At 39.9% G+C, this 25,929-nt stretch overlaps 1 protein-coding gene across 2 annotated transcripts in view; it reads right to left on the reverse strand.

Annotated features, from left to right (window-relative positions):
- Window positions 1-1,135: 1,135 nt before the first annotated feature.
- LOC141903813 (short-chain dehydrogenase/reductase family 42E member 1-like) overlaps window positions 1,136-25,929 on the reverse strand; it is a 65,398-nt gene continuing 40,604 nt past the window's right edge. The window contains exons 6-12 of one of the 2 annotated variants that reach the window (XM_074792140.1): window positions 3,565-3,680; window positions 2,929-3,069; window positions 2,423-2,560; window positions 2,280-2,345; window positions 2,141-2,204; window positions 1,987-2,060; window positions 1,136-1,551 (exon numbers count right to left, since the gene is read on the reverse strand). In XM_074792140.1, coding sequence (XP_074648241.1) covers window positions 1,327-1,551; window positions 1,987-2,060; window positions 2,141-2,204; window positions 2,280-2,345; window positions 2,423-2,560; window positions 2,929-3,069; window positions 3,565-3,680 — 824 coding nt within the window. In that variant the 3' untranslated portion in view covers window positions 1,136-1,326. The remainder of the gene's footprint in view (window positions 1,552-1,986; window positions 2,061-2,140; window positions 2,205-2,279; window positions 2,346-2,422; window positions 2,561-2,928; window positions 3,070-3,564; window positions 3,681-25,929) is intronic. The other variant, XM_074792139.1, reaches the window with a different exon arrangement.

Below are 25,929 nucleotides of genomic sequence, written 5' to 3' on the forward strand. Positions count from 1 at the left end.
CATTACATTAGTTCAGAGAAATTCCACTAGGGGACTGTGAGGTGCTGCCACCTAACTATAAGCACACACACCCACAAGCCGCATTACATTAGTTCAGAGAAATTCCACTAGGGTACCATACGGTTGGCTCCCAGGCTATAGCCTGCATTACATTAGTTCAGAGAAATTCCACTATGGTACCATATGGTTAGCCCCCTGGATATAGCCCGCATTACATTAGTTTAGCGAAATTCCACTAGGGGACCATACGGTTGGCTCCCAGGCTATAGCCTGCATTACATTAGTTCGGAGAAATTCCACTATGGTACCATATGGTTGGCCCCCTGGATATAGCCCGCATTACATTAGTTCGGAGAAATTCCACTATGGTACCATACGGTTGGCCCCCTGGATATAGCCCGCATTACATTAGTTCGGAGAAATTCCACTATGGTACCATACGGTTGGCCCCCTGGATATAGCCCGCATTACATTAGTTCGGAGAAATTCCACTATGGTACCATACGGTTGGCCCCCTGGATATAGCCCGCATTACATTAGTTCGGAGAAATTCCACTATGGTACCATACGGTTGGCCCCCTGGATATAGCCCGCATTACATTAGTTCGGAGAAATTCCACTATGGTACCATACGGTTGGCCCCCTGGATATAGCCCGCATTACATTAGTTCGGAGAAATTCCACTATGGTACCATACGGTTGGCCCCCTGGATATAGCCCGCATTACATTAGTTCGGAGAAATTCCACTATGGTACCATACGGTTGGCCCCCTGGATATAGCCCGCATTACATTAGTTCGGAGAAATTCCACTAGGGTACCATACGGTTAGCTCCCAGGCTATAGCCCGCATTACATTAGTTCAGAGAAATTCCACTAGGGTACCATATGGTTGGCCCCCTGGATATAGCCCGCATTACTTTAGTTCAGCGAAATTCCGCTAGGGGACCATACGGTTGGCTTCCTGGCTATAGCCCGCATTACATTAGTTCAGCGAAATTCCGCTAGGGGACCATACGGTTGGCATCCTGGCTATAGCCCGCATTACTTTAGTTCAGCGAAATTCCGCTAGGGGACCATATGGTTGGCTTCCTGGCTATAGCCCGCATTACATTAGTTCAGAGAAATTCTGCTAGGGGACTGCATGCACCATTAGAATTTCAAAACATGCTGTCCTATCTATCAATCACCATGGGTTCAGTCTTCAAACATTCCTAGGCCAGATATCACCGAAGCCAATATACTGATATCAATAAATTCAATAATATTCCACGAAGACAATAGATTTCGTTGTTATATCTTTATTTAATCATCATGAGATCATTTATCAATTAGTCATGGGTAAAAATGACAATAAAAGACTAGCAAAGACACATGCCAGTATCACATCGACTAAAAGTCTCATTCCGCGCGATTGAGGCTTTTTGAACCTGCCTTGCTCTATATAATACTGTAACACTTCGTCCATAGCGTTCTGTTTGGTGGGATTGTAACCCAATTCTGATCGAGCCTTTTCAATACTGAAATAATGAGTGATCCCTGTTTTGTATACCTGCAACAGAAGAAGAGGAGATTTAGTTTATTTATGAACGTAAGTCCTTTCTATCCGATTATGAAGAACCCCACCCCTAATTTTGTGTCTTATTAGACACAATATTGTATGTTACAGACTGATAGTAAGTATTAATCATTTATGAACATGAATCATGATGTAAAGGACCAGGAAAAGCCACAAGTACTATTTGTTAAAGGATCTACAGTAGAACCCGCTTAATTTGGATTATTTGGCACCAACAAAAATTCATCTGGTTTACAAAAAATCCGAATTAAAAGTCATTTCATTGTATATTAATGAACAAATGGACTGCAAATATTGTCGACTAAATCCGGATTAAGTGGGTTTGACTGTATTTTTTAATAAGTTAACATTTTGAATCAATAAAGGGTCTAAGTATTCTATTGTGATAAAGGATGATAATGTAGTTACCTCAGTTCTGGTTAAAAGTGGTTGGAAGTTGTAAACTCGTCCAATTATGAAATGTAACCATTCTGTCAAAAATGCTGGAAAAAAATTCCAAAAATCATTTCAATCCGTATGAATAAACATCATAAATGAATACCAATGTAAGTGAATTACGTACCTATAAAAAACATGAAGTTAAACGGAAGTGAGACCTTCGGAAATGAGTAACCCAAACCTTCAACCTGAAAATCAAGATTACAATCTGAAGATATTTTCTCAATTCGAACCCTGACCCCTGTCCAAGCGTTCATACTAACCAAAGGTCTGAAGAATTCGAAATTGTTCACTGGTTTATTATCACAGATGAAATAAGCCTGACCAGCCTGAAAAAAGAAAGAATCGTATTTTGATTAAGCGAAGCTGTCGTCCCCGTAAAGAGACTTGAACTAGTTATACTTACAGCTTTACAGGAGTGTTTTTCTGATAACTTTACGCCGGCTAAATATTCAGCTTGTATCAGATTATCAGCGTGAAGAAAATCGACTAATGAATCTTTATCTCCGTACGTGAACACGAACAAACCCATCTCAATCAAAGACTGAAATTAGAAATTAGGTTTTCTGATTAGAAAACCAGACCTCCGAGCTTCTTCCAGCCGCGGTCATTCGTCACAGTAATGAACCCAGTTCAACGATTGTCGAAGAACCACAGCGAGATGATCATAAAACAATGCAGTTTCTCATGGTTGTCATCTTATCGCAGTTCTACAAATCATATAACCCTCTAAACAGTTGATAATAACTGAAGGGTTAACTAAAGAATAAACTGAATCGACAGTTATCTGAAACAAACAACTGAAGCTGTGTCTCATATGACAAACAGCCAGCAGTATTTTATAGCCGTGGATGAACTGTTATGGTATCGATAAATCAATGAATAAATCAATGTAATCAATCGATTACTAACTATTATTCGCGGTAAATGGCGTTGTTCACCCGGTCCATAAACTCCAGCAAGTCTCAGAGCGCACGTCTTCAACTCATCGCAGTCCGCGGCCAAAACTTTCTGCTCCGCTATTGACTTGGTACGACTATAATGGTCCGAATGCTGAATAAAAGACAACACGTTCTTTAAACACTGACACTCACTTAAATAACTACCGGTAAACCTATCTTCAGTAGTGGACCACAAAAAATCATACAAGTAGTGCGGCCCTTCAATTGGACTGAACTAATAGGACATTTCCACTTCAGTCAGTAGATCAAACATTGACTTAAAACCCTATCCGTGCTGACTAATGAATCCCCTATAATTTGAAAATTTTGAAAAATTCCAGTCTAGTGGGTTGAATAATGGGAATACCACTATAGTGCATCTACACTGCGGTGCGATGTATCGTTAGATATGTTTGACGGGTGCTGCCATCTTTCAATAGAGATAAAAACTAATAACATCAATACACCGCAATGCAGTGAACTAGCAAAATCCATCACCGATTCATACACCGCACCGCAGTGTAGACGCACTGAAAGAGTTTAAAAGATTCAACGTAACCGCAGCCAAATTAAATGGCTATTTTAAGAAAGCTTTGAAGATTGATACCTTGTTTAGAGGTAGATACGGTAATGTCTCATCGCCGTTGATTATTTCTTGCCCGCCGAACACCACATTATACGTACTCGTATAAACTAATCTACGCACAGTCTGTTTACGACATCCTGAAAATAAAAATCAACGTCTTCCCCATTTAAAAATTCTAATCGGCTGAAAATAGAAAGCGAACGCTAAAAAGGGGCGATATCGGATGGCATATTGTGAGTTTATCTGAAGGAAGATCGATGCATTACGGGGCTAGATTTGAGGTTTTTACGCTAAACTATAAGCCTCTCATTAATGAAACTAAAGGGTTGACTCGATAACATCAGCCGTTACCGATAAATAGAATAGAAGAAGTCCAAACCAAATCTAACTATATTAGAAAAAAAAGCAGGGGCAGCTCGATCAATATTTTTAGATCAAATAAAGTTAGGTTCTCACGATAAGTGTCAAAAGTGGTTTGAAATAGAATAGCTGAAAGCTGAGGAGTGGATGGAGTAATTGAACTCTAAAAAGCTCAGTTGACGAGATGCACAGCAATGAGAGCTGCTACACATCGTTAGAGCGTTCAGTGAATTCTAAGCCTTCGTTTCTCCGTCAAAGTGCACTTAATCTGGTCCATCAGGGTTTATGCAACAGGTTAATCTCGAGACCGAAATAATCTTTTTGCAGAGGATTAAACGAACTTCACATAAAGAACCTCGGGGGGGGGAGGCATAGATAGCACGTAACAAGAGAGTGAGAGAGAGAAGCGGGAGAGAGCAGAGAGATAGGAGAGGGAGAGAGGGAGAGGAGAGGGAGAGAAAAGAGAGGAGAGAAAAGAGGGAGAGGGAAGGAGAGAGAGGGAAGGAGAGTGAGAGGGAGAGAGCGGGGTAGGGAGTAAGAGAAAGAGAGATACAGAACGCAATGACACGAAAAAAATTATCGAGTCAGTTCCATCATTCGAGACGAGATTGAGAATACGATCGAGGATCGCTTTTCAACCGAGCGCGGTTAGAAATGTCCGGCGTCGAGCGAAAAAAATATACGAGTCATTATTGGGATATTTGAGAACGGATTGAATGCGGACGAGTCTGTCGGGGGGGGGGGGGAGCGAGCGTAGCTGCATCCAGCCGGCTGCTGAGCATCTTGCATTAAACGACATCGAACCGTACGATGCAATTACAGTAAGTAATGACAACGGAGCACAGAAAATGCAACAGTTGATCACGGGGACCGAATTATTGGAAAAGACGACTCTAGACGCGCGGCGCTTTTCTTTTTATATCGTCTTATTTAACAAGACGACATGCCGACTAGAGTCGCGAGGAGGGGTTGCAGTTAAATCAGATCCATCCGAAAAACATTCGCTGAAATTAGAAAACCGACTCTACGCATTGATTCGGTCGTTAAAAGGTTCGACAGCCGTTCAATCCATAGAAACGCGCGCGCACGCGAAATACCATCGATTATAAATTACAGTTAATTCTCGACAATCACCGCGCGACTTTCCGTGACAACGAATTGAAGTGCAAACCGTAAATGATCATTTCTTCACACAAAACTAACCAATAGTTGAAATTGTCCACTCCACCCGATGAAGGCTAGTAGGGTATGCATATGCAGTAGGAAAAATGAGGTTCCATTTTGAATATCGGAGCAGCCTCTGTTCGATGCATACTCCAAGGTTACATACTAGAATATATCTGATATATCAGGTACTCGAATATTTTGTATCGTAAAATTTCAATAAAGTTCTATTGTATTGTATTGTATCTGTAGCTCTGAAGATGAGGAGTCTTCAACAGCAAATGGAATCAACATTTGGTTGATAATTGATGGAATCAAGGAATCGATGTTTGCCGGCTTAGTAGAAGGACGGAAGAAGTATGAGGTTTCATTTTAGATATCGTGGAAGAATTGGAGAAAACTGCGTTGAATGCATACTCCATGGTTAAAGCAATTATCGAATCACCAGAGAATACATCGTAGCTCTGAAGATGAGAGCGTGTCTACAGCAGTCAATGGAATCAACAGTTGGTTTATAGTAAATGGAGGAATTAAGGAATGAATGCTCGGCACTCTTCAGATCATTAGGGATAGTGAACTGGACCCAATTTATCCCCAAGGACAACGTATTGACCTAGCACTTATTACAATAGGCACTGAGGAAGAAACCGATGAGTCTAATATACATATTGTAGTAGTTACAACTCTGGGCCTATCATAGTTCTACAATTCCTAGTTAAAAGTGACATTTCAACTTAAACCGCGATCACACACGCACTTAAGCCTGCACCAAATTTTGCCCATGCCCGATTAGGATGTTAACAACTGTTCGCACGGGTGCCAAATGGACCGTTTCGCCCAGGTCAAATTTGGCCTGACCAAAAACGTCGGACCAGGCCCCGAGACTAATTTTAGCATGGGTTAGATTATGGCTTGTGAATTGCAACTGATTCTGGAAGTGATTCGCTTCACTTTGTCTAAGCATTGTTTAGTATCGAGTGAGTGGTCTAATTAGGCACGGGCCAAATTTGACTCGGGCCTGATCCGTGCCAATTTGGCCCGGGACATCTTGGCTTTTAACTGCGGGTTCAGGCCCGACTCACAACCTGTCTATAAAACTGGCTCTGGTAGTGTGGTAGAATATAGTATCAACAGTTGGTTATCAATTGAAGGAATTGATAATGAACCTCAGAGGAAGAGTGCTGCACTATTATACTGTAGTGTAGTGAACAGCGGTTGTAAAGAGTTGACAGGTGATTATTATAAAGACACTTTTGATCCATTACAGCATCGGGTGTTTCTCAGAAACAATGGACAGGATAATCCGTTACCCGGGGATACTGATTAAATAAGGTCGCCGCATTTTTACACTTTAACCGTCAAATGGAGTTCAGTTCAACCAATAAAAATCATATAAACGCCAAACGCCTAGGATAGAACAATATTCCATCTTCATCAACAAGTCAGATAACCTGTTGAGGCTACATGGTTGACACGCAGTTTCCAGCTGTACGAGGCCAATCCAATCGTTCATGTCTTCGAGACATCAGCTACGACAACCTTCGACCTTATCCTTGGATGTCTAAGTTTATCTTGAGCTCCGGCAAATTTTCCAAATCATTAAACATCCTCTTATTTCACATCACCCGAACCCACCGCATTACAATGAAAAACGAAAGCATGTCATGAACTCTGAAAAATTTCATCCACTTTACAATGTTGTTTGAGAGAGGTTTCAATGAAATGGATAAACTTGTGGCCGCGTATTTTTTTGATCGAAAGCAATTTGTATGCAATTTATATCTAGACAGTAGAACTTTCATTACTGGTAGTCGCGCGCATCTACTCAATAATTCCGTAGCAATTAAGACGCGGCAATATGTAAGACCGAAAATGTTCATTAACTCTGCGCTCAATATTTCAAGCAGGCAGATGTTACCCATTACTACTCGGTCCTCCGCTAAACGCTTCAGTTAACTAAATGAAAGACTAAATCATATCTTTCAAATGACAATAATAATGAACTGATAATATCGGTATCTATCTTCCCTGTTTTTGCATATTTCCTAACCTTGATGTAGCGGCAAAAATGGGGAAGAGCGGGTCGGAAGACATTATTCGGAAAATGTTGCGACGAAAAACCGATGTTCGCATCGGGATTTGAATTTGACGGTCGGTGAAGCCCGACGATGATGAGCTTGTGAATTGAAATATGGCATGACAAATGGCAGTCGATCTTCTGTCCTCGCGCAGTTCAGACGATGGTTAAAACATTAACCACGGCGAATATTCGTAATCTACGCGTTAAATATTTGAGTCAGATCATCTCAGTTCGGGAGATGGACAGAGACCGACGACCGATGATGGGAATTAGGATGTTGAGATTGAGGAGAATGCAAGTCAATTAGGCTGTTTACTTCCACCACAGAATTTAAAATTCTAATCGATACCTTTGAAAAATTGCGGCAGTTTGTGAATTAGCATGATTTGTCTTAAGTCTGGAAAAGGGGCGAAAAATTCAAGGCTACCTTGCGTATGTAACAAATGCGTTCCCTAAGCTTTATAAGGAAATCAAACTGTTGCATTTTCGTAAAATGTATAAGCGTTTAAAACATAAGAATGCTTGCCTGTTGAATGTGGATTTCAGAGGAAGGCTTTCCGTATATATCCAGGTTATCGGAGTGGAGAAAATGGTATAAACAGCACAAACGGACGCGGAATAGAATTATCATTGCTTCAGAAGTTTCCCTCCGCTTCTTCAAAGGCTAAACTCTCGTATTTAGTTTTGTTCGGTTTGGTTGCAGGGGCGGCAAGGGAGCGAATGAACCAGCGCTCATCTCGGGCTAGCTGATTGTCAATTTACATCTTCGACTTCGAGTCATCGAGGCCTCTACTCTATCACGAAACTAGCAACGCGACACTTCACAATTCCGACCGAACAAAGAAGATAAATGTTCCAGAAAATGTCCTACGCCATTTTTATTGCCGACAACCGCGCGTAGCTACTCATTTCATTTGACATGTGACATTCCGCCCGGCTAGTTGCTTGAAGCTTGATTATTGATAAACAACAATAACAAACCAAATGTGCGCATTTACCACTAACTGACCCCCCTAACTAAATCACGCCAATATAGGTAACGATATAACTGGTAGTTAGCTACATGGAAGACATTATGTGACCGCATGATTACAAGCTACGCTTTGCTTAAGGGTAAAGACGTGTACCTCAGTTGAGATGCATGCAAGCCGCGATCACACGAGCATTTTCGGCCCAACCAAAAACGTCGGACCAGGCCCGAGCCAAATTCTAGCATAAGACAAATGATTGCGTTTGAATTGCAACTGGAATCGGAAAATGACCCACTTCGCGTTGTTTGAGCATTGATTAGTATTGAGTGAATGGTCTGCATGTGGGTGCACTTTCTTACTAGGCACGGGCATAATTTGGCTCGAGCCTGATTCGTGCTAATTCAGCCTGGGCCAAATCGTCTCCATGTGATCACGACTGTAGCATCTACAAAGGTTAACTCCAAAACTGTTCCGCAAATGAAGTAAAGTTTACTTGGGTAAGGCTCATCAGGGTTAAGATGGGATAAAAGCCTTCTGTTCTTGATGTTCCTACAATACCCAAAACCTATCCTGATAAAAGATTGACGAAACTTCACTTCTTATAAAAAGAAAAATTCGTCCGAAAATGTTTTCCCAGTGGCTCGATTATTATTCCACTTAATTCCGTCAAATCTGACTGTGAAAGATGAAAAATTCATTTACTTCTATATTCGTCTAGACCTGATGTAGAGAGGAATGATTTACCAAATCAATCAAATAAATGAAACATAACTAGAAAGAAAGAGTTAGCATCAGACAGACATTCTTAGCGGATACCAAAGCAGCAAAAGTGACGATCAGTTGGCAGAGTCAATGTTCTGAACGCTTAGAAAAGAAAATGATGTCCTCGATTGTTTGTAAAAGTCGTCCCAGGGTGAATTGACGGAGCGGTCTCTGTTTTTGGATATCGGAAACCGGTTGACAGATTTTTGCTTAGCGTCGCCGATCGGATAGATCAAAGATCGAGAAACGATAGTAAGGTAAGCCGTACCGTAACGGTATCGATTTCAAACGAAATACATGGAAATCAGAGAACATTGAATTATTTGATCCGCGTCTGAACGTCGATAAGAAAAGAGATAATTACAAACAACCGTACATAATAATGAAAGGACTCGGATGGGTGTGGCGAAAATAACTTCAAATCAAATCAATTTATTTTATTACGTAAATACAGACTTTGTAATTTGCACGCTTTCAAGTCGTTAGTCGAGGAGAAAAAAATATATGCACTTAACAGACGGGCTGGAAGATAGCTTTATCATTGAATTTAATTTCGATCGATATCGTAGATGTTTCATCTGTGTTAATGCGAAAATTGAGTCGGGTCATACTTCAAACCTACGTAGTTAAAATTTCCAGCGTCGATGTCACATTTTCACCTACGGAATCGGGGAAAAAACCCGCGCTTCGATTCGCATGGAATTCTGATATGCGTACAAAGGAAACTGGAAAATGTACGTTGCGCCCGACAGAGATATTGCGCCGCGCGCGCATAACCTCCTCGAGGGCAAGAGGCAATTCGAGAAGGAAATTAAGTACGAAATGTTGAAATAACATTTTAAAACGCATTTAAAAATCAATCTGGAAAATACTGCGCGCGCGGACACCGATCCACTTAGCGGCGCGGTGACTGTGTATTCGAAAATAAGGCATCAACCGGCTGTGATCAATTAGACAGGAAAATATGACTGTTACAATGTTTCGATTGTCGGTAGATGGGATATCGTCACCTGGGGAAGTTGTCGACGAGTGATTTAAGTACATTAGTCACGGGTTCCGATTTCGAATTCTCAAAAGCCGTGTCAGCCGCTATTCGCGAACAATAGGCGGATATTGAAAAAACGTGTCGAAATAATAGTTAGTCATAAGAAATATGGAGAACATTTTTCCCCGCACCTATCAATATTAAATGACGCTCCTACAATATCAAAGATGTTACATTGCACGACCTAAATTACTGATTAAGCTATATGCGAACATGTAGGTCTTATATCAAAGAAACAGCTGAAAGTGTTGTTACCTTAAAATTGCTTTCATGTTTTTTGAAAATGCGGGTAAAGTATCAGTCGATCATTTCATCATCGGAATTCAGCTGCGAATTAATATCCGTTCAAGTAGAAAAAAAAAAACGACACAAATCGCGAAAGTTTTCGAAGTTTTTCCCCGGCGTTCGAAAAGTTTTCGCTCTATATACACTGGATTTAAAATGCAGATGAATCTAGTTCAGTCGTCGCCTAACAGTATCATTGTCATAGTCGTACACAAACACGTGGCACTATCTCATTGCCTTCAGTTGTGATGATGTGGTTTTCTTAAAACATAAATTCAATTGTGACAGTAAAAGTTAGTATCACATTGTCAAAACAAACACGACAATCATTTTTTTTCTAGATTATAAACAACCCGTGGTTTGAAATTCACAAAGGATCCTCTGATTTTTAAAAGTTACTTTCTGATATGCGTTGTAGCAGAAATACAGAGTCCTATTTTCGTATTTTTGATTATTGTCAAATCCAGAGCCAACTATCCAACCCTATAAAGTAACTGAATACAATAAATTCCAAGACCTGATTCATGAAATAAAATTGGGGTTCTGAACCTTTCATCTATATGAATATAGGAATAAAGAGCTATTAATTAAACTTATAGATTCAATCGGTATTTGACAGTTTTGGTAAACATTCAAGTCATCAGTCAACTCATCGCATGAATAGTGCTTATAGTAATTGAATATATTAATGATATTCTGCACTTGTATATTAATGAGTAGATAGTGTGGGCTATAACTCCTCTCTCCCTCTCTCTCTCTCTGCAGCATGCATAGTTTAGTGTGAAAGTCTATTTTGTCACAGTAATAGACAGACTTCACTTGACCAGGAATCGACATTAGGAAATCACATTCACACCATCGACTGATTGAAGAGTCGCAGGTTATTTCCTTTTATTCACCTGTTGATACGATCTGTAACACACTCTCAATGATCCTCACACATTGTATCGCCAGCATCGGCTAGATTTTTTATTGACACTTCGGGCTCATCTAAATCATGACTATGGTCAATTTTGATTATGTCACAAGATAGAGGCACTTTTTTTTAAAAAAGCACATTATAGGAATCAAGCCCGATTTGTATTATAAGCTATTTTCAACCATTTTGATGAAAGGATTGGGGTTAAGGGGACAACAGGGCATCCTCAATCCTCAACGAACAACTCATCCGACTGACTGACTGAGTGTACTTGGAAATTTACTCAGGAAATTTTCCTTAGCAAAGTTGATCTGAATCTTTTCTGAGTGCCTCACATGAGGCATGTGTGGTATTCTGGTTCAGCCACTGTATTTGAAGTATTCGAAGTTTCATTTTCTATCATTTTGACAAAAATCTTGTTTGGATTGAAGACAGCAGTCCACGTTGAGCTTTAGTTCCTCGTGCTTCTGCCTTATCAACAACTGAAATCGGAATTCTGAACTTCTCTCGATCTCAAGCATATTCATGATAGTACTAAGGAGTGATAAAAGCCAATATTGAATTCTTCTTGCCAGCTATTTGGCCGTAAGAATGAAATTTATAGGACCATTTGCGCTTGTCGACAGTAATTGGATTTCGTTAAAAACTTCCTTAATCATTTGTTACAAGCATTTCTTCAAATATAAAATCCTGTACTGAAGTTTTGTATGGTAAGCTGGAAGAAGCTGTTTGTACGTGGTAGGGAGACAAGTTTGTGATCGAAGACTGCTCTCGTGTCAAGACCTGATATTATAGCCGTGATCACGCGGGGAGGATTTGGCCCGGGCAAATCGGAATAGCTCAGGCCTCAGAAGTCAATTTTGGCCCGTACTCAAACAAAGCGAAGTGAGTCATTTCCGGAACCAGTTGCAATTCAGAGGCAATCATTTGGCTTGGGCCTGGTCAGACATCTTCGGTCAGGACAAACATGCACCGGTCCATTTGGTACCCGTGTGAACAGTTGTTCCGGGCCAAATGTTTGACGCCGGACTTCTCTTTGATTAGGACCTGGTCTTAAGTTTGTTATCGTGCGTCCTTGTCTTTGGTGTGCAACACGTCCTACGACCGGTACCTGGTATAACTGCTGCCAGTGTCAACATGGAATCTCAATCTCAACCTACAAAACTAATACCAGGCACCTTTCGAACCCCGGTTTAATGCGTGCGGGTATAAGCAACAACCGGCGGGGCTTAGATCGAGATGACAACTGTCAGTAGAGTTAATGACGGTAAAGCCGCTGATAGCTTAATGAATATGATACATGAGTTGTTTAATGTTAGTTGAATCAGACTCGGCGATACTCTCGACTCCAACACTCATCAATCATAAACCGAATTCACAATTTCCTTCAATCTGTCACTGTAGGTCAAAAATAAACATTCAACTGGATGTGATGAGACGTACAGCAATGTTCGAAGTCTAGATGCAGACGCTCTTTAAAGATAAGGAGTATTCCAGTCTTTGCATGAATAGTTGGAAGGGGTAGACCCACATCCTTCTTGGAAGGGATAGGATCGTTATACAAGCAGTGAGGGCTCCAGTCTTTAACCGTGATCACATGATTTGGCAGGGGTCAAGCATGAGTCAAATTTGGCCCGTGCCTAATTAGAAGGCGCGTTCACACGTAAACCACTCACTCGATACTAAAAAATGCTTAGAGTGAAGTGAGTCATTTCCAGAATATCCACAAATTTGAGATCGCGGCTCATGCACCAGAAATATTTCTTAATTTTCACACCAAAAATTCAAAGGGCTCAAAGGGCACTTCTCAACATAATAGGACTTGTTCGATCCCCGTGAAACCCTATGGGAGTTCTCAAAACAAACAAGTAAAAATTCACGAGGAGTTTTTGCATTTGTATGACTCTCACTCGCTCAGCACAAGGGTTCTAGGATGCCCGAACTGTTATTAGTATCAGGAACCACGAGGTCCTACGCGATATGATGTTATTCCAGAGGAAATAACTTCTCTGGATTAGCGACCAAATATTGTCACGATTGCGAAACTAAGCCAGATAGGAAATGGATTCTTACGTTGAGGGAATACCGTCAACAGGAAAGACAGGAAAGCCAGTCGTTGCAAAGAGATCCGCAAAAAACACGTCCGTTTAATACCTACACAGGAAGCATCGTTAATAGTGTATATTCCGCAAAGGTTAATGAGAAAAAACCGCAATCGAAAATGTACTATAGTTAGAAAAATAACAACTACGCATTTCCGGCAGATCCAGCCTCTTTAAGACATTATCATTGTGCCATTACGAAGGTGTGGGGGCCCTGCCCTATAAAATTCTAAAATATTTCCACTTCTGAATGTTTGTGGGGTCTTTGAATTTAGTTTTCAACTCATCAATCCCGTTCATCCAAAAAGCAAAGTTAGTTAAAATCAATTGAATATTAAAAGTAGGTATACATGTCCTACAAGCCACGCCATCTGGTGGAATCGAATTCCATTTCAGACCTACTATTTACCACTAAAATGCCTAGTATTACGAAACTAACTGGCGGCTATTTGTAAACTAATAATCGTCAAAACCTTGCGGATGTTTTTAATTGGGTATCGTTTCTCGTGTTGATGAGCAGAAAAAGCGGTATTCGCGAACGAATTAGCACGCCATTTCATTTCGATCAAAATAAATCTCGCCGCGAGTACACTTCAATATAGAGTCGATCTAACGTCGGATTTGATTTCGTAAAATCAACAGCGCTTCAAAATATCTGTTGCGTTTTCCATTTACACCGGTAACAATAACGATGCAGTAGTAGTATTTATAACCGAGGCCTCGACGAACGAACGAACGGTTGCGTTTTCTTCGTCGTCGCGATTGATTTTAACGGATCCGATTTCTTCGTTAAATTCGCTCCGAAAACTGCAAACCGATACGAGTTATTGTTCCCTGACGCTCGTATCCCTATAAGCTACGCCAAAAATCAAGCGTCGTTTGTTAATGAAAAATTTGTCATTTTTCTCTTCGCCGTGGTAGAATATTCTAGGCTTTCGGCCGCGAATGAATTTTTAAAAGGCGGCAACTGAGATGATGAATGTTCGTCATAATGATGTCTGATGATGGACGAATTTCAGTAAGACTAAAAGCGCATAAATGCAAAAAACGCTTTATGAAATTCATCTATGAACTAAGTGTTAGTGATAGTGAATACAGGACGTCCAGACAAAGATAGATACGGGGGGGGGGACCTAAAACATAAACATGTAGGTCCATGTTCACAAAAGGATCCCCTTAGCTACTAAAAAGCTACTAAAGCTACGAGAAAATGATGTAAATTCAACAAATCGTCCGACCATATCTGTTCTTCCATTTCCGATTTCAAAATCAAAACCCCCCAGTTTTGCTCTGGGCAGGTGTGGTGGGTTTGTGAGGGATGCCGAATCTAACCAAATCTATCGATCGAATAAATAAGAGGGATAATTCAAGATCAAAGCTCTTGTCTAAAACATATTCCCTTTTTCGTATAAATTGATGAAGATTCAGCTGAAATGAAATTCAAAATCCATCCCCGATTTCTGCCAGTCCCATCGAAATGATGCGTCATACAATATATATATATATATATATATATATATATATATATATATATATATATATATATATATATATATATATATATATATGAGAATATTTCTCGTAGAGATTTACATTGGCCTGTGCCGCTGATGACAGCCAGCATGTCTTCTTATTACTGCTGATGAAAGTTTAAACATATCAACAGATAGATGAGTGGATCAACAAGTTTACATCACGCAATATAGCAAAATACACCGCATGAATAATGCCTCTTGTGTACTGTCTGTTTCTACATAATTGATAATGTCACTCGCAAATATCTGCATCATCCCGAGATCTTTCCGTCCTCGTCCTCGTATCGCCGAGCAAACTGGGAATTTCGTCGGTGGGATCCCCGCAGATCCGAGAGGCCGGGATTTCGTATAAGCCAAACCAATACACGATACGCATGTTCGGGATTGAGCAGATATATGAAGCTATATCCAGCATATACTCTACTGTACCTACTGTAAAAGGACTATTTGAGTTATGTGATAGCTATTTCTCACATCAAAATTTGTCGCGATAGTCATTCACAGAGTCATCTCAAAAATTTTGAGAATCTTAAATCTAAAATCCCCTAAACCCAGTTGTTTATCTAAATAGGGTACCGACACTGCTACTGTGGCAAGTTAGGATTTTGTGATGATCAACCAGGTTCACTAGTGGTTACTCGACTAGTGCGCTTCAATTTTTTCTACATTTCAATTAAACATGAATCAACTTTTCTAATAAGTAAATCAATCTTCAGTAAAATCCATAATTTTCAATGACTTGTTTGATGATATTCAGATTGAGGATCCTAAAAACCAAGTTCCAATTTCATCGAAAATGAACTAATTTTCACCACCAATAACTAAGTGTATTGTTGCGCCATCTGGTGAGGGCTGGTACCCGATTGGCTTCTGATTTTAACTAATAGATATAATTTCTAATCAACAGTTAAACCTTACAAACAACTGTGGCCGGAGTAAGATTTCAATAGATTTTTTTTCTCCCCTTTCCAATCTGCAGTCATGAATTGTTAAAGAATGCCGGTCCGGGGAGAATCAGGAATGAGAATGAATATTCTATACGAGCAAACAGTTTGATGACTTTTCTGTCGGTGATAATTTCACTATTTATCTTTATTTCCAGATCTTTTAAGTATTGATTTTCTGTCTTGGCGATATTTACAGTCGTAACAAATTGCCGAGCCGTTCACAAATTTACACAGAAAGTTTACCCAACTAAAATCTTGTTGCTCTTACTCTGAGTCACACACAACGACCGACTGACTGCAGTTTCTAAATCACAAAACCATATTGCTTATGCTTAAATGTGATAGAGGAATCTGTACAGAGACCATTGCTAGAGTCATTGATCATCTGCGGAACTAGTTCTTGTTTGGCCAAATACATCGCAATGAAATCTTATTCCATAGAAGTTTAAAATCCCCTACACTCAGTTGTTGGTTACTGATCTTCTTACTGTGGCAAGTGAGCATTCCTCAACGATCCGATCCGCCAATACTTTTACCCATATCCACTTTTACCAACAACAATTTTCTGGCTAAACAAACTGAATATTTTGACCCAATGACCCAAGTGCCACAACTAGAAATACACAATTTTCTAAGATTTCATTTGAAACAATCAGAAAAGTTATTTCGACCCATATGAGAACATTTGATTAATCTTACGCCGGATATGTCTGGACTATCAGTTATAACGAATAGATTTTCTGGTTCTGTGCAGATTCATGATCAGAAAGTTCGACTGTTAATTTGTCGTCATACGTCTATGAAATTATCGATAAAGTTTGACGTTTCAACACAAAATCTATCGCTGGAACATTCAAGACATCGGACTTTGTATATTGATAAAAGTCTGCAGACGCTCAGCTGCCAATACAATCAAACATATCATTCGATCTTTAGTTCTTCCTCGACCGAAGTTTGCAGAAGACATGGTCAAAATATCTCCTCATGACAGATCTACGTGCTACAAACAATTCTAAAGTTTAAACCATCTCTTTGAAACTAGATACATTCCGAGGGACTTTCACGAAGTTTTTACCGGAAAATGCAAAAAAGACTATCATCAAAGACTGCAAAACCGGCTCAGATTTCAATGAATATACCGGACTGGATTCCGTTACATTTCGAGACAGTCACACGCAGCACGCGCGCTAGATGTCAAGATTTCGTTACAAATGTCTACTAAGATTTATTACAGATATACCGATGCGCTTTCAAGGTTAAATAGAGAATATCAAATGTCCGCACGAAATTCATTAATCTCGAACGACGCAAGTGGAACAAAATACATGACGAAAATTTCTTACATAGAAATATCGAGTTCTCGAAAACAATCGATTCGATATTCTGCGATATTTTCGATAGATGTAATGCCATCTAGGCGTTTTCTAAGTAATTTCACACGGAATCGAAACGCATCTAAAAACGCCCGGTTCAAACGCTTTCATACATGTCTGCATTTTTCAAAGCCTATACCCGAGCAATTTTCACGAAGCCAAATAATAGTAGAATAGACTAAGTTCATAAATCCTCGTGGGGATTGTCGTAGCTTTTCACAGCCATGTTTTCCTGGAAGCGTCTATAGATCAAACGATGATGTCAAATGTTATTTTAGAAGATAACTATATATGGACATTAGTGATGATAAGCAGATCAAGCATTTACAAGCATTTACACATCACCATCGCAACATATAATCTGCAACATATACGATTTGGCTCGGGGGGGGGGGGGGGCTCTTGGGGGCTAAATTGGCCCATATCAAACCCGTCAAATTTGGCCCATGCCTAATTAGAGAGTGCATTCACACACAAACCACTCACTCAGTACTAAGTGAAGTGAGTCACTTCGGGAACCAGTTGCAATTGACACGCAATAATTCAACCCGTGCTAAAATTTGGTTCCAGTCTGGCCCGGGCCAAAAACGCGGCTGTTATACTTCCCTAGCAAATAACATCATTTAACCAAATACAGCAAATAAGCACAGCTTCATTTTTTGCATTCGACGCAATGCGACAACCTTCTTAGCGATGCTGTTGAGATGTCTCGAAATAGACACATAAAAAATACCTATTGAAATCGGAAATTGCCGATATGTCACTGCCCAGATCTTCTGCAAATATTGAAATATGAAGAAGCAGTACTTATGCCGACGATCGTATCATCGCATAGGATTAGTGTTCATTATATACACAATATTCACAGCGGAACGAGATCTATCTCGCATTCCGACGGAGAATTCAATACCGAAACGCTGCTGACGACGACAAGAAAAGAAATCTCCGGGGATTGACGGGATTAGGGATTAAATACGACATACGCAGCGTCCTATCACGCGCTACCAGTTGCCCGGTAGACAATCGACCTCGGTGATCACATGTGTTGATTTTTCCTCTGAGCGCGCGCGCGTGTACGTCTCAATTTCTTATTCAATACGAATTGATATCGTCGTTCCCCCCTTACACAGTTGGATTATACCCCTCTAACCCGGGATTACCGCTGTTCGTGGTAACAAAAGCAAAATATCATTACAAATACTGGATTAGCGGGTCTCGTGAGCTCATCTCTTATCGTCGATAATGTAGAATTTTTCCACTGCATATTTTTTTTGGAAAAATGAACTTTTATTTGATCTTGCAGCACAGAGTTTCACGTGTTGCTGTGAAAATGGCATCATGAGGCTGCCAGGTTATGAAACCTGTCTCTAACAAACCAGCTGCTATGCGGGCTATGCCATCAGACTTGAGTCCTTACTGAAAGAGGGGTACTGATACTTCGAGATAAACCCGTTATTCTTTATCCAAAAGGGCACGTTGATGCCCAAAACGGCAATATTAGGCCACTTCTGCACTTGGCTAAGAAAACTGCAAAGTTCCAGCTGTTCTGTGGTGACAATTTTTGTCACCTGTATCAGGACCTCAAACCGTATAACGCCAGAAGTTCTATGTGGCAGGACCTGATCTTATCACATCCCAAAAGGCACTTCGATGTTCAAAAAGGCAATATTAAGAAATACACCAGTTCTTGTTTGACAAAAAAGGACACCAAGGGTTTGATGAACTTGTACAACTTTCACAAGTTGCACTGGATCCACCCCCATCGACCTTAAGTTGCATTTATAAGTTTTTATGTATCAAAAGGAGGCAATCAATCAGGTTTGCCACCGCAGTTTTCTGTTTACAAATTCTAGAACATTGGTTCGTTCGTCAAATGCTACGCACGGCATCTTTTGCCCCACCCAATTACCACCGACCCCTTTATCCAATCAAAAAAGTTTGCAGTAGAAAGCTCTGATCATCTGTCGTCAATGAACCACCGTGTCGATCATTGGCCTCGCAGGCAGGGAGCATCAACATTTATCTAATTAGGTAATCTAATAACCTTTTTAACCAAAAAACCGGGGCTCGGTTTAAAAACGATCAAAACGAATCGTCGTCACAGCCACAAGCGAACGTATCGGAATCGATGAAATATGTCTGTAAAATCGCGTGCGTTTCCTTTGGGCGTGAATGATTCGTTTGAATCTTGGTTTTATTACGACATATCTTTATCGCTAAACTTACTTTTTAGAACTTGCGAATAAGCGCTTCGAGGTTTCCTTGCGAAAAACATTTCTAAAGCCAACGATCAAAGACTGAAGAATGGAGACCTTCAAGGTGGTTTCCTGTAATAGGAGTGACAAATAGTGTAGGTCTTTTTAAGGAGTCAAGCTGCAGACTTAAGATGAACAAACCTCATTAGTTCCAGTTTTTTGCACTTACTAGGACTTTTTCAATAGCTTTAAAAGGAGCAAAAAATCGTTGCATATCCAGTCGACCACTGTCCATGAAAGCCTGGATTACAAAATACAAATCTTTCCCTTTTTCTAAATATACATCGCAAGTCCAAGAAAGTCCCAACGTTCATTATTGATCTACGCTCATCAGTCCCATATGCCACGCGTACAAAATAACGTTTTCAGCGCAAAATATAGCGGAGAATGACAGAAATAAAGTATAGTAGATATGGAAATGTTTAACGAACTGTGAACGCGAGCTATTTACATCATTCACGTAATAAACTGATTATGTTTACATGACTTCACAATCTCATAAACACACCCTTTAATATACAGTGTCAAAGATTCAACGACGACGACGAGGCTGTTTTAAAGAGTAGTCATCGTTTAGAGGCAGTCTTACGAAAACGGCTGACATCAGCAGATCTTTTCTATTTTAAGAACCGTTCGTCGTGTCGTTAAATCAGCACATCCCTCTCAGATGGGAGGTAAAAACTTCTGAGACCGGCTAAGTTTTCTTTGGAGGTACAGTGCCCCCGAGTCATTGGTGCCTTTTAGAGACATCTTTTTTTGCTCTAAATTTTCTGGAACCCTGGATGAAAGCCACGTTCTTCAGTAGCTTCAATTTTCTTTTAGTAACCCGAACTACTGTAGATAGGATATTGCATAACATGCAGAATTCACAGGAAAAGGTAAACTAAGGATATATAAACTCTTTAGAAAAAACTTTTTAGTAGTAAAAGGGGAAGGGTATGAATGTGCATTGAGATGGTAAACCCTTTTTGTATACATAGATCATTCATCATCTAGTTGAATCAAATCTAAGTCGTGATCACCGGGAGATGATCTGGTACGGGCCAAATTGGCACTGATCAGGCATGAGTTAAATTTGGCCCGCGTATTCATATGTGAACCACTCAGTCGATATCAAACAATGCATAAACGAAGCGAAGTGAATCATTTCCGCAACCGGTTGCAATTCACATGCAATAATTTGACCCCTGCTAACATTTGGCTCTCGTCTGACGTATTTGGTCGGGCCAAACAGGCACGGGCCGATTTGATACTCATGCGGACAGTTGTTCCGGACCAAAAAGGCTTGTGCGATTGCAGCAAGAATGACCAATAGCCTTCATACAGCTCAAACATGACCAAGCACATTCGCCTTCAACAGTTGTAAAAACAAGCACAGTCATGAATCGATTTAGTCCCTGCTTGATGCATTTTTTTGCTTGATGCATTTTTTAAGAATGTAAATATAAGTTATCGTCGGTTGCAGTACAGTAAACCAGTACCACTTAACAGGTTCATCGTTCATCCGACGGACCTAGTCAAAATTTCGACGATTAATTACATTTTCTCAGATGTTAATGGTAACGTAACGTGATTTAGTCGCCGTTGAGTCATCGAATTCGCCGAGACGGACGTGTCTTATCGGTGGACGCACTGATCACCGATAGTTAATTGTACCAGTTAACCGTGTCCCCGGTGACGCCGTTTTTAACCATAAAACGCGCATCAAACGACATAAATGCGGCTTAACGCCCGGAGAAAATTTCAACCTTTTTCATTTTTCAGCCGATAGCGAGTAAATCCCGACACTACTGGGATCGCGTGACCTCCGCGATGCTAGTGCGTCGCCCGGATAAAGGAGAATGCCGACAGTCCAAGGTCCAAGTCATCATCCAAAATGACATTCAGACCAAACAACCTTGGTATCACCATTTGAATTAGTTTTCAGCACAAATGATAATACATAGACATTGAGAATAGAAGTTTGATTGAAAATGAATCAGAAAATTCAAATTGATTAGATAATTTTGGTAGTTAATGAGCTGTGAAGAATAATAGTAACTACTCTCGCAATGGTCTGGACATTTCAAGTTCATCTGGCAAATCAAACGCCTCAAATGTGACAGGAATATTTCATCGAATCATAAAAAAATGAGTGAGAACAGAAATCGTTCAGGTTTATCAGGGAACAAGGTTAAGGCCCTCAGTAACATTTTTCTGTACGTACTTAAGAAATCAGAACTGTATAAGGATATAATTCTATTTCTATTAGAATAGCTGCATAACAATTCAAAATTCACCTCTATACCCATACTGAAGTCGCCATTTCGAACAAAGGATTCATAAATTATCAATTCATACGGATATGAATTTCTTCTAAAGGCAAGATCAGAGAGATTAGCAAATATCATCATCAATTAGGTTAACGAACTTCACCGTAATCAAGTTTCAACTACTTGAATTCGAATCATGCAACGCGCGAGCAATGTATCGGTTTACTTAACACTTACGCGCTGCTGTACAACTGAACAGTCGGCTTATTGAAGAATGGAAACAAAGTAGATTCCAACTATAAATCAAAGTTTACTTTAATTACTTCACCGCGTAGCGACTGTAATTGACTAACACGTCATTCTAATCATGCAGCGCCGCGGAAAAACTATACAACAGCAGCAGCAGCAGCAACAGCAGCGAGCTTCGTAGATCCGGGCTTTTTGAAGTCAATCTTCACAGCCGCCCGAGGCTTATGACGAACGTAGTCCGAGGATATCATCATCATCATCCTCATCATCATCATCACCATCATCATCAGCATCATCAACATCCTCATCATCATCCTCCTCATCCTCATCCTCATCATCCTCATTGTCAGCCTCATCATCATCATCCTCATCCTCATCCTCCTCCTCATCATCATCCTCCTCATCCTCATCCTCATCTTCATCATCGTTATCATCTTCATCAGGCGTAATACATAGAAATGATCATCGTTAAAAAATGCTTAATTCAAGAAAAAATAATGACTTCAGAATTTTAATTACTAGAGAAAATCGATCAAAATACCGGCCGAGTACACGTGGATAAACGGTGGTAATTTTCTATTCAAATTACTAATTAACATCTAACGAGAGACAACATAGATGAGCCGGCGGTAATTAACGATGGTAGTTGATCGACAGGATGAAAATCGTCAGTAATTATTTGGTTTATCTGACGTTACAAGTATATACATTTTCTAATTATTCCATTTCTTTTCGTTTTTCACTGTAGGCCATTCACTATCACTAGTTAGACTGTTCCAAATAAGTCCGTGCCTGGAATGTAGCAAATTTGGAACGGACCAAATCAGTGTGTGTTCAAACACGCGTTGCTTACGGATAGTTATGACATGCCCAGCAAAGTGTTGAGTGACCAGTTGACGGTACTGTAGAGTACAATTTAAAACTGACCTGGAACCAGGTTCGATCCACACTCACAAATTTAGTCCTCTCTGAAATTCCGAAATTTGGAACTACCTGGATCGGTCTTTTAGGTCGGTTCAAATTGGAACGGACTAAAACGGAATGGACTTTTTGCAAGCGTGAACGTGAAATTTAGACCGCTCTAAGTTAAGTGTGAACGAGCGCCTTATCAGTGAAAATTCTTGACATGAGTTTGCGTGCAATGATCGACGATCATCATGAAACCCAAACCTAATAACAGCTTCATTTATCAGTATATTTTTGAATTCAGTGGTAGTCATTATTATGCCTCCAGAGATTTATACATTAACATATATATATATATAAATATATATATATATATACCGGTATATATATATAAATATACCAGTATTTAAATATATCTTATGGGTTTTGATTTGTTGCATGCATCGTGGAAGCGATGGCTTTGATACACGTCGCACGCGCAACATTTTTAAAACGGCAACATTTTTAAAACGGCAGAAAATTGGTAATTTAATCCGAAATGCCGTGCATGGATATGAAGCCTGCGGCGACGACGTCAGAAGCCGCAGTCGACGACGTTTTAAAATGGGAATCATCAGGTTGGAATGACAAAAGAGACAGGCGGAAAGTGATCGAGAAGAATGGGATCGAGTCTCCACCATCCAATTTAAATACAAACATTCGATCTATATTGACCCATTAATATTAAACTGTACCTGAAATCTAAGCCGGAATTTCTATTTTTCTAAGTCCTCGCTTAAAAGTCCTTCTAATCATCGCGAACTGGGATATTACGAAACTTTATTTCCAAGCAACTCGATGCCGTTTCTTGGAAATGTTATTCAATTTTTACTGGTTAATAATAAGCTTCATTAGTTATTTCACAAACTCAATGAAGCGGATCTATAATTACTTTGTCTTCAAATAGGAAATAATTCTTTACGGGCGGAAACTTGAAACAAATCATTTTTGCGAAGATACGATCGTGGAATCGCCGAGAATACGAGCCAGCGATGACTTATCTCATGCGAGACCATTAGCCGCTTATCAGTCTTACCATTCTATTACCTACTACGCACCTTACTACCAAACCCTCGCTAGGTGGTTTTTTATGGATTGTTATTTTTCCCATTAAAAAATGGCCCTGAAATACGATCTATTCGATCGCGAAAAATCGAAAATTAAATTCCGAAAAAATTATCCCAAAAAAAAAAATTTTACGAGAAATTAGTGAAATTAATAAGATATTCTTAACGACTAGATAAATGATGGCTTACTTGTTCGTTTTAAAACCGATCTCGAAAATCCGCGGTTAACGCCAGCGATAAAGTAATAGTTAACAACGACACAGGTTTATAGAGAGGAGACACAGTAACATACGACGACGGACGCTACAGGTTATTATTGAGTCTCTCTCAGAACACGGCGTGGTTGGTTGACAGTGGTAGGCTGTGTCAGCGAGCGAGAGAGGAGAGAGAGAGAGAACGCTGCTGGAACGATCTCATTCTGTTCGGCTCAGCTCTCCGATGCTAGACATACCGGCTCCGGCTGTGTGTGCCGATCTACTCCTCGTCTCCGGCGAACCGGCGTTTCTATATTTGGATACGTAGCCGGGATTTCGGGAATTCTCCGGTTTTCACGTGAAAAAACGCGTTGATTCACGTGCGCGCGGATCTCGAAAACAATTTACGACGAAATTCGGCGCCGAATTTTCGAACACTTGTTGATCGTGCACTAGTCGGGACTGTTACAGCCGCGGACGATATTCAGAGATAAATAAATAGAAAAAAAACCGACGAACAGCGAATTCGGAAAACAGTGGAATTAACATTAACAAGAAGACAGGTATGTTTAATTATCGATATTTAATCATTTATCACTAACTCATTAGCAGTTCAGACATGACTTACATAGGTCATTAAACTCAAACGGACAACAGGACTATGTATGCAGGCTATGTGTATTTCTTTAAAGGGCAGGGGGTACCTGAATTTCTAAGTTTCGTTTTGGGATGAAAATAATCGACTTATTAGAAAAACTGATATTATATTTAGATGAAATACTGAAATCGAAGACGATGCTGAAGGCTTCGCGAATTTAACGGGAAAGAAAATGATTTTATCTATAACGTAGTGTAATGTACTGTATATGATAATAACGTATTGAAAATGAAGCTGACAGCGTGGCACAATGTGACGCCGCGCAATCGCGATGGATAGAAAAAAAATGCGGCAAAACTTAACGAGCGCGATACAATGTATAAACGAAATGAAACCAGCTCGGCGAGAGAGAGACGCACGTGACTGACTGACTGACTGCTGGCTGATATCGGGTATTGGAATCAAAAATACGACTGACTGTACAACAGAAATGCGATATATATGCCGAATAATAAAAAAATCAATCTTGGCGAATAGTCGGAAAATTGAAAAATTGAGAACGCGCATCAGACCGTATTACTACTATTACACGAGTATATATATATATATACATACGATACATCGGAATTGATCGAAGAAATGGTGACAAATAAACAAAACTTCAAAACTTGATACGCGAAAATAAATAATTGATTAGTTACGAAAATAACCTATAAATAATTGATCGATTTTTGCGACTGAAATTTCGAGACGCATTTCTATCGTTCGATGTAACCGTATATCATTACCTCTGAAATGTCGATGCGCGCGTTTCTTTCGTTTCGAAATTTCATTTCTCGAAACGAGATGAAAACGCGCGTATTTGAAATTTCGACTATTATGATCTCGGGTGACGAAATGAACGTTTACGAACGACGAGCGTAGCGAATCTGATGAAAGACAAATCTAAAGTATAAAATCGATTTTAACATTAGACGCTAGCAAAAGGTGGCCGGCAGAGTGTTTTTCGTGGAATCAATTTAAGAGCAAAAATTATTGATTGGAAATTGTTTGATTTTTCAACTACGTATATATGGCCTACCGTGATGCAAAAATTGATCGGACGATATTGACCTTTTCTTACGTAAGAAGGTTAAAATGAAAGGAATTAGGCCGATGTTATTTCTGTAGACGCTTTAGTTGACGATCCTTTTCTTAGATACGCAGTCACGTAAGTACGTAGCAGGAAGGTGCCGCAGAAAGAAGTAAAGATTATGATAGATTGCTCTCGACGCTAATACGAA

The sequence above is a fragment of the Tubulanus polymorphus genome, chromosome 4, assembly GCF_964204645.1.
Source record: "Tubulanus polymorphus chromosome 4, tnTubPoly1.2, whole genome shotgun sequence".
NCBI classification, from domain to species: Eukaryota; Metazoa; Nemertea; class Palaeonemertea; order Tubulaniformes; family Tubulanidae; genus Tubulanus; species Tubulanus polymorphus.